The sequence below is a fragment of the Takifugu rubripes genome, chromosome 2 (genome assembly GCF_901000725.2).
Source record: "Takifugu rubripes chromosome 2, fTakRub1.2, whole genome shotgun sequence".
NCBI lineage: Eukaryota > Metazoa > Chordata > Actinopteri > Tetraodontiformes > Tetraodontidae > Takifugu > Takifugu rubripes.
In genome coordinates, this window is record NC_042286.1 from 9,330,041 (window position 1) to 9,339,721 (window position 9,681).

The window sequence follows — 9,681 nt, forward strand, 5'->3', positions numbered from 1 at the left end:
TTATTGAGGTTGAGTTTTAAAACGTCGTCTTCCATTTTTGCCCTTTTTGGATTTTTTTTCGTCTCAGGTTTTATTTTTGATTAAATAAAGTCCTGTAAAAACAACACTCCACTTCTCAAATATTTCTTTCATTGCTCTCTCTCTCTCTCACACACACACACTCACACACACACACACACACACACACACACACACACACACACACACACACAGGTCGTAAGCTCACAGGACCTTTTTATTCGTGTCTTTTCAGCGGTGAGGTCACACTGTCTTTGGAGCCAGTGAAGGATCCACAATCACCGTGTTGAGATCAATGAAGAGGAGCGAGTGCGGAGCTCTCAGGAGCCGAGAGTCATTCCCAGTTGAAATTAACCCTTAGTTTTCACTAACATGTGCTTGGAAAAGTCTCATCTGCCGGAAATGTGACCGTCAGCATCCTCGGTTGATTAAAAAAAAAAAGAAGTTAGAAATCTAATCAAATCACAGCAGAGAGTCTGATGCGAGGGGGGCTCACAAATTGCATACAATACAACAGATCACAGTTTCGAAGGCTAGCACAGTTAAAAAAAACACATATGTACCATTTATAGAAGACACACACTGATTGTCTCTTAGAAACTACATATTGATTCCTTATAAACACTTTTTTTCTTAAATAAAGTAGTGCATCCGTGTCCACACACCATCCTCATCATCTATCTGCCTGCCGGCCGGCTGGAGGGAGTCCGTCCATCCTCACATATAAGCAAAAGTTCCGCGGTTGTGTCCTCTCCGCATTGTCCTCAAACACCTCCTATTTTTGCGCATAAAGAGGCACAAACTGACAGACGAGGATGAGGGGCTCCGACCTGTGAACGAACGGAACAAAAAGAAAAATCTCTTCGCCAGTGCTGAAATAAATTAAACTTCTCCTCTCTCAGGAGAGACACCATGACGCTCACCGGAGGCCCCTGGGAGCGCTTCCCGCCCGTCTGACACTTAAAAAGAAAAGAAAACGGATCAGTCCGATGTTTTATTGAGGAATGGCCGCGCCGGGTCTGATGGTGATCGTCAATGTTTCTGCACTTTCATGGGATTTCTCTGCTCACAGGACCTGGAATTTCCACGAGGACGTTTGATCCTTATAATCCAAGCAATCGGCATTAAAGTTCAGCTTCCAGGACGCCGCCTGGTCCTTATAATCCAAGCAGTCAGCTGTGGAGTTGAAGCCCAGGCCGGACGTCCCGTAGCCCTGGGTGGAGAGGGACGCCGGGGACTGGTTCAGATGGCTTGTGACGGCGTTTGTGCTCATCGGACTGAGAGTCGAGCCAGGACCGGACAGCTGATGGTGCATGGGGGCGAGGTAGGAGCCGCAGTCCATGCCGCCAAAGTAGGACGTCGAGCCGGCGTAGCCCTGGCTGTAGCTGGAAGCTTGTGTGTAGGTCATAGGATAGGACCTCTGCATGCAGGACGAAGAGGTAGACAAGGGGTCTGAGAGCGGGGAGATGGATGCAGGGCTCCAAATGGACACCGGAGCGGTGCTGGTCGAGATGGCAGGGACTGTGGTGGTACTGGTAGGCGGCGTGAACTGGCCACTTGCCCCGCTCTCTGAGCTCACTTCTCGGGTCGGGGAACTTTTCTTTTTGGCTGGTCGCACCTTGTTCTGGCTCCCGTTCTGCTGCTGCTGCTGCTGCTGGCGACACTTGGCTCGCCGGTTCTTAAACCACACCTGAGAAAGGCACACATATGTTAGCAGGGCTCGATTAAACAGCAGGATAGAATGTGCCACAAATCCGAACACACACACACACACACACACGCACACACACACACACACACACACACACACACACACACGTTTAAACTCCACATTGTATCGATTATTTTTTAATTTTTTTTAATTTAATTAAAAACATTAGTTCATTAGACTTATTTTCGTTTCGAATCTGTGCCTTTCTTCAGCTAATCCATTTAAGCAAAAAATGTCAAGTGAAATTGGAAAAAAGACTCTTTCCTTGAGTGGCATTATCTCACTTGACTGGTTTGCCACTCAATAACAGATACAGGGAGGATTTTTTCAGTCACAGGCTGAAATACGGTGAATTACCAATCTTTTTAAGTAAAATAAAAATATAAGTATAAATATAAATCTATATACATTATATATATATGATTTATATATATTTATAGATAAACATACACAAATCACTTTACGCATTTATGATTCGACGACAGCGTCGCTAATGGGCGCTTGAATCGCCATTTGCTCACACAGATCCGGAGTTTTGGACTCACCTGGACTCGCGACTCCGGCAGGTTGATTTTCAGCGCCACCTCTTCGCGCATGAATATGTCCGGATACCGAGTTTTGGCGAACAGCGCCTCCAAAACGTCTAACTGGGCGCGCGTAAAAGTAGTCCTCTCCCGTCTCTGCTTCCTTGGCGTTGCTGCTGCACAAAATGAAACGCATTAAAACTGTAGTAGTTTTAGACGCATACCTTTAAAATAGTTATTAGGGTTTTTTTTTTAAATTTAATACCAAAGTAATTTTAGCAAATAAAATAAGAAAGAACAATTCCATCATTACGCGCAATTTCAGGCAATTGTATCAATTTGATCAAGTGCGAAATAATGGAACGTAATTTAATAAACAAAACAAACAACAAGGTACACAGTAAATCAGATGCACGTCTTAAACCATTTCGATTCATGCTTTGGAGAGATAGCGCAAGAGTGTGTAACAAGTTAATGAAGCATGCCGGTAATAACAAGTTGTTTGTTCTACCATTTGCTTTAATTGTTAAATAATTCATAAACGGTTTAACGAACAATTCCGTTTTATTTCTAACCACATTCAATAATTTTCAATTAGTGTTTGTTTATTTAATCTTTGTCGATTTCGACTTTAAACCCACCTTGGTAACCAACGGATGGATGCAAAAGATCCATTCCGGAAGTCGTTAAGCTGAGGCCATTAACCGTGTAAGGAGGTTGCTTTAGATACGACATCATGCTAATGTTTGTCTGAGGGCTGAAGTTGGAGAAAATTTTGAAAACTGGTGGATCTCCGTCGATGTACTTGGTGTCTTCAGTTCTCTTTGTGGTCCCTGCTACAAACCGGGCTCCTGTTCCAGAAAAAAAGAGAGATATATTATTTAGATCCACTGGATAATACAATAAAATATCTCATATCAATGTAGTAAAAGTGTAGTAGTAAAAAAACAACCCAAAAAACATCAATTCAGTACCTTCACTCCAACAGAAAAATCAGTAAATTTAAGATCGAGATGATTCGACTTCTGACGCAGAAAATTCGATTTTTAAGTTAAAAAATGGCGTGGTATTAAGCAGAAATGCGGTGGTGCCTGCGTGATTGCTGTCACTTCAACTTCACTGACCCTCACCAATCATCCCCACTGTGCGTCTTGATTAGTTGCACTTCTTTTTTTCTCCTCAATATAACCAACGGTTTTAACCCCCCTCAACCCAATCTGTCACATTTACACAAACCCGTTTTGGGGAAAACGCTCAATAACAACCTCCTTCCTTCATAGTTTATATACATATATATATATATATTGTATATTGTCTGTCTAACGACTTAGGTGCGTCTGTCATTTGTATAAACTCAACGTTAAATCGATGCAGTGGTTCCGCCTCGGGTCTTTCTGTAATAATTGTTGCTGGAAATAAAGTTGTTTTTTAAGAGTTTCTTTTTTGTTCATTGGGATTTTAGAGTGCTAAAGGTCGGAGAGATATTTGACGTGTGTGAGGGCCGTTTATCAAAGGCTGCAGTATAGTTGCGTAAATGGATAATCTGTCAGTGGAATTACAAAACCGCCGTTAAAATATATGAAAAATAATGTGCTGGTTTTATACATCGGGAGAAGGCCTCGACCAGAGCAGGCCTACGTGAATATATTTGTTTTAGAACAGCCATTGACGACGTTTTTTTCCCCTTCCATTTTCATCTGTGTGAGAGCGCAAAAATGCATCGTTTCCAGTAGAAATTCGGGCAATAAGGACAATGTGTCCTGTGGCCTCAACTACTACGTGTGGAAATACATAAAGTATCCTACAACTTTCGTGAATTATATTACCATATGTACCGGAGCTCTGCTTCGTCTTCCATCATCTGTTTCGATCAATTATCCTGATGAGACCCGCAATTTGCGTCCTGTGTATTTCCATAATCTGTGTCGTTAGGATGGATTTCTGCAGAATAATTAGGTGCCCAAACACGCAGCCTCTTTACCCTGCTCACAATCATTTGACTGAACTGAGGGTCCAGCCTTTATCTTCACTTTAGAGAACCCATATTCCTCCCTCAGTTCAATTTCTTTTAAAGGGTTTTAGAAGTCCCTCTGTCGAAATATTACATTCTAAATTTTACTAAGAAATGATTCTTAAACTTAAAAAACCCCTAGAGATTTTAAAACCGGCGCGATCATCTTTTAAAAAATATATTTCCCATGCCCCACCGTTATTTCCACAATATCCTCCAATTATTATTAGAATGTATATACATGTATAAAAAATGATACCTCACCATGATATTATTTCCAAAGCAAGTAGGGCTCACCTGTGTATCAAGGGCGTTAAAGTTCTTTGTCTGGTCGTTTTCCTCCAGGACTCAGTACAAATAATCAGACTCGGTGCAGCTAAACGGCGTCCGGGCAGCTCAAATGGGAATAAACCAGCAGAAAGCGGGAGCAGAAGGAGCCGTCTTCAGAGGCGGAACGACAGTGCGGATTAAAGTTGAGCGTTGCGCGCCTGGTTCCGAAGCGGTGCGACAGCGGAGGAGCGATGGGCGAGGCTGCATCTACGCCTTTAGGATTTGTTGCCGTGTTGTGAGTGAAGTTGGATTTTGTACAAACTGTCAGCCAATGAGAGCAGCAGGACTGGGCTGAGGTCTGTCTCTGTCTCCGTCTCTCACATCGGTGGGGAGGATGAGGCTTTTTCTTTTTTTTATGAGAAACAAATGTCTCCAGATAGATTTTTTTTTTGACGCGCGGTCCTCAGCCAATAGCAGCGAGAGGAAGTCTGCCTACATCCCCATCCCGTCACAGAGAGGGTGTATTGAAAATAAATATACGGTACGATGAAGAGAAGTGGGCTTTTTACGAGAGTTAGCCTTTAATTGTGTATATTTGACATTGGTGATTGCAGGAGTGGCGTTAATGAGGGCTGTTAAATGAAGAGGTGATAATAAAGAGTTTCCAAATATATACTTATGTTCCATTTAGACTATTGAAAAGGTCGGAAAAGTCCTTTAAAACAGTTTTTCTGTTAAAAAAAATAGTTCGAAGGCGATTTAAGAACATTCGTGACATAACATTTATTTAGATGCTTGTGTCCTTGGTTGGTTTCAAAATAATGAAATACCATAAAATAACCCCGTGACGCGAGGAAAGACTGGGGTAAAAAGCCCCGTCCCCTCACATTCCAGCGCCGCGCAGAAAAGAGGATTTAGAGCCGTTTTTTCTTAAAAGTGTCTTCTCCTCCAATCTGCTCTCATCCACCTCATACAGGCCTGCAGCAACGAACTCACCCACAACATACAGCAGAGCTCCCGAGGAAAGTCACGGACCAGCCGAGGAGTCGTGTGTGTGTGTGTGTGTGTGAGTGTGTGTGTGCGCGGAACCGGACCAGCTGTGTTTGCAGCCGGAGAGGAGAAGGAATGACGCATGGATGCGTAAAGACGCACACAGGGACGAAGGGAATAACAGAGCCACATATGAAGGTAAGTGTGATTTATTAGATAGAATAATCGTGGATGTGTTTTTATTTGAATGATTATTTCTATAATAAAGATAATAAACATCTTATTGACCAAACAGCAATAATAATAATAATAATAATAATAATAATAATAATAACAATAATAATAGTAATAATAATAATAATAATAATAATAATAATAATAATAATCATAGCATCGATATTTTATTTGATGCTTTTGGTTGTCATGGTTTTCTGGCTGTGGATTGTGTCATATTTACTGGAGCAGCCACAGTTTGCAGGACAAATAAGCCTCCTATGTGTCACTTGAATTTTGAACCTGCGTGCCCATCTCAAAATAATATGTCGAGGGTTTTTGTCACGGATTGGTAAATGTATCATCTTAAGAGGCTTTGTGGAACACCTACACACGCGCGCACACACCCTCTGTCACGCACACACATACAACGCGCACCGTGCGTTCACACGGACACACCCGCTCACTTCAAACAGATTTGAATATTGATTTAGATTTATAAACACAGGGAGACCGCGACGCTTCATGAACCGTCAGTCGCTTCTCTCCGCGGCTGCAGAGCGGAGGGCCAGAGCCAAAGGTGCGGCGGCAGCTGCAGGGACACCAGCCATCAGCTGCAGCTACACACACACACACACACACACACACACACACACACACACACACACACACACACACACACGCACATACACGCATACACACCCTGTGGCAACTTTACACATTCGGTGACATCTCTTTTGACAGATCAGGATCAGAGGACTCGGCTGGACGGATCAATACTCTGGATTTCTTTCGATAATCGAACGTGAGATTTGAGCGGGGGAAACTTTTGCCCGTGTGGTGCAGAAGAACTGCGGCACATTCAGGTATCCTTGTTTGTTTGTTTGTTTGTTCGTTTGAAAACCAGCTCTTTCGCGTTCATTTCTGTTGTAGGAGAATATCCGCATGTATTTAAATGCTCACAGGAACTAAAAGGGACAGACGAGCAAATTGCCAGATTTTTCTCAATTTTCTAAATTGTTTTGATGTTGATGATGCTTTTTTATTTTATTTTTTTAACATGAATTCCTCGCCATACTCCAGCAGAAAAAAACACAGAAAGAGAACATTTAAATACATGTAGAAAGGTTTTACTTTCCAACATTCTTTTCACTTTATTTTAATCGGGGAAAAAAATACCACAATTTGGGGCACGCATAGAACCAAATAAACGACAAATTAGAAAAAAAATCCGATACCTTTTAAAGGATTCTGTATCATTCAGCTGCTTCAATGCGCTCTAACGCGAGACTTTCAAACTGCTGCGTGAAAAATCGTGACGTGATGCAGTTATCTACTTGATCTCAGCGTTTAAATTGCTAAATAATTTATTAAAGTGTAAAGCCAGGCCCTCCGCGGGGACTTTGTATCTTAAAAGGACGTTTAAAGGGAGAAGGAGCTAAACGCCTCTGGCGCGCAGCGCTCCCACTGACTCCCGGCTAATTGACGACGACGGCTTTTATCTCCGCCTTTCTACACTCAACCTGAGGGTAAGGATTTGAGCAGGCCTGCGCCAACCTGTGATTTCCACCGGTTCATGCGTAGCTTCTACATCTTTCCTAATGCACTGGACAGGCCCCACTGTCTGACCCTTGTTTGATGGTCTTAAAAAGAAATATCTTTTTTCAAGATTGGATAATTACTGGGGAACCAACCTCCTCCCCCCTGCGCTGCGCCTTATACACGCATAATCACCGAATATAGGATGCATAAATGTTCGTTGTAAATGTAATAGAACAAATAAATGCATAATTGGAACACAGGCCCGGTTCCATTAAATTAGGTTATTTGAATTTAAAGCTGCATGTTTACCACATATATATGTCTCTTATTTATGCAGCTCTCCCGCTTTCTGTCTTTTTTCCCTCCTTGTTTAATATCCACATGGCTGAGGATGAGGGATGTGTTGGTGGAATTCATTTGGAGCCTAAAAAAGTAAATAGAAAAAAGAGGGACTGAAATCTTGCAAAGTTAATTCATATAGAAATTCATATAATCACTTCCCTCAGTTGAACTGGCCTCACTCAATATTATCCCTGTAAATGTGACTCTTGTTTTATTTTTCTTATTAATCATTCCAACAGATAATATTAATATTATATCAATACATGAAAAAAAGCTCATTTTATTTGTATAGCTTACCTATATAATAATTTAGCTAAATTTAATATGTGTTAGAACATTTTGCTGTTGTACTACACAATGTATATTTTTAATTTAATATTGTATGTATATTTTATACCTCTAAAAGTGTTAAAATAGCAGCAACACTCAAATATAAATGTAAAAATACATGAGAATGTTTAATTATATTAAAATTTGTGTTTATGTTTGCATGTGAGCAAACACCAGTGGCAGAAAGAGACTGATAACATCAAGTTGTTTTTTAATTTGCTGGGCAGGTTTGTCGGGCGTGTTGTCGCCTCAGCTCTGCCGCAAATGTACGGAGCCTTGGCGGAGTTAGGTGTCAGAGGCTCCGCCACACTGGTCCTTATCAGAAAGAAGCAAAACCTTTGTGTAATGTAACATGTAACTGACCCGAGAGGGCATCAAAACACATCCAGTCCCCTCCTCAGGGATTAGAGGGGGAGAGGACCCCCATTCAGTGTCAGTTTGGGAGGAGTTTTGTTCACACACACACACACACACACACACACACACACACACACACACACACACACACACACACACACACACACACACACACACACAGTTTTTATCCTTGATTTTTTGCACAAAATTAAAAATATAGGTGTTGCTTAAAAGGTTTATTATTATCTTCTGAAATGGAAAAAGTGATAACAATTAATTCCTATAAGTTTGAAGCATCATTCTAAATGTGACGCTGCTTAAGTGTGCGCACACGCGTGTGTGTGTGTGTGTGTGTGTGCTTGCTTATGAAGTTTGCTCTCTCCATTAGCACAGCACGCCTTTTAATTAGCGCCACAATTGTTTGTGTTTGTGCAGGAGTTCGCCAACAAGCAGGGAAACGTCTTCACATCATCAATCAAGTCAAAGTCAAGGCTGGAGGATCTGACTAGGACGAGTAAAAGACAGGAGAAATGTCTGTTGTCTCAAGGTTACACATAAAGAGTGTGCAAAGTTGTCCCCTTCACAGAATCTGGAAAGTCCAAAGACAAGCTCAACTTTTAAAACTCTCCTCCTAGTTTGGTTTCATTGCTCATTAAGTTTGATATCATGATGTATGAATTACTTAGAATTAAAAAATAAAAAGCCTGTTCTTGTCAGTCCGTCTGCTTACCTCTGTTGACACTTTAGCCATGAGTAGGGCTCTCCCAGCTTTCTCCTGCGTGCTGAGGTGTGTGCACGGTGTTGTAAAACCTGCCCTGCAGACCGGACCTCTCCAGTCTTCAAAGGAAGGAGAACTCGGTAGAGGGGGGATTTGTTCAGGCTTATTTGGTAACCTAGGATTTGAATTGGATTCTGGGAAGCATTCATAACACATTTGAAAATGTTACATTGTGTGATTTCTCTGTGTAATCCCCATAATAAATTTTAGAAATCGTCACAGCGCTCGCACAACTGTGACTATTCATGAGTTATCCACTGGGTTTCTTGTTTGGCCTCACGGGCCTGAGGTGTGATTGGGCTGAGTGACACACCGACCGACGTGGGGACCAGTCCCCCGCTTTAACCTTTCACTCAGCACTGTTTTGTTTATTTGACCTGAATATGCGAAAGGGTCAGTCGCTGTACTCCCAGAGACAATCTCTGAGACCCCCAACAGCACTGGAGGACTACAACCACAGAGGATTACACCTCCCTGAGAGAACCCCCACACACACTTACACACATATAACACACAGTTTAAAACAGACAGTAAGAATGGATGGTTTCACATTCACATTGTCTGCAATAAACCTTTCCCCTGCTCTGCAATGTTT

The 9,681-nt window shown here is 41.9% G+C and overlaps 1 protein-coding gene and 1 long non-coding RNA gene across 5 annotated transcripts; one reads left to right on the top strand and one right to left on the bottom strand.

The window, feature by feature from the left end:
* Nucleotides 1-217: 217 nt before the first annotated feature.
* On the bottom strand, nucleotides 218-4,838 carry otx2b (orthodenticle homeobox 2b). 2 transcript variants are annotated; one of them, XM_003962463.2, is made up of 4 exons: nucleotides 4,562-4,838; nucleotides 2,895-3,104; nucleotides 2,275-2,426; nucleotides 218-1,708 (listed from the first exon to the last, which is right to left on the bottom strand). In XM_003962463.2, exons 2-4 carry the CDS (start codon nucleotides 2,989-2,991, stop codon nucleotides 1,085-1,087), a joined length of 873 nt encoding a protein of 290 aa, XP_003962512.1. In that variant the 5' UTR covers nucleotides 2,992-3,104; nucleotides 4,562-4,838; the 3' UTR covers nucleotides 218-1,084. The 2 variants fall into 2 exon arrangements, with proteins under 2 accessions (XP_003962512.1, XP_029688825.1); XM_029832965.1 differs by having other exon boundaries at nucleotides 2,275-2,429.
* A 110-nt stretch (nucleotides 4,839-4,948) lies between these two features.
* LOC115248901 (uncharacterized) lies at nucleotides 4,949-9,316 on the top strand. 3 transcript variants are annotated; one of them, XR_003887621.1, is made up of 5 exons: nucleotides 5,086-5,181; nucleotides 5,511-5,722; nucleotides 6,246-6,317; nucleotides 6,482-6,603; nucleotides 8,744-9,316. It is a non-coding gene; the product is annotated as an uncharacterized lncRNA (long non-coding RNA). The 3 variants fall into 3 exon arrangements; XR_003887620.1 differs by lacking the exons at nucleotides 5,086-5,181; nucleotides 6,246-6,317 and adding an exon at nucleotides 4,949-5,075; XR_003887619.1 differs by lacking the exon at nucleotides 6,246-6,317.
* Nucleotides 9,317-9,681: the final 365 nt, after the last annotated feature.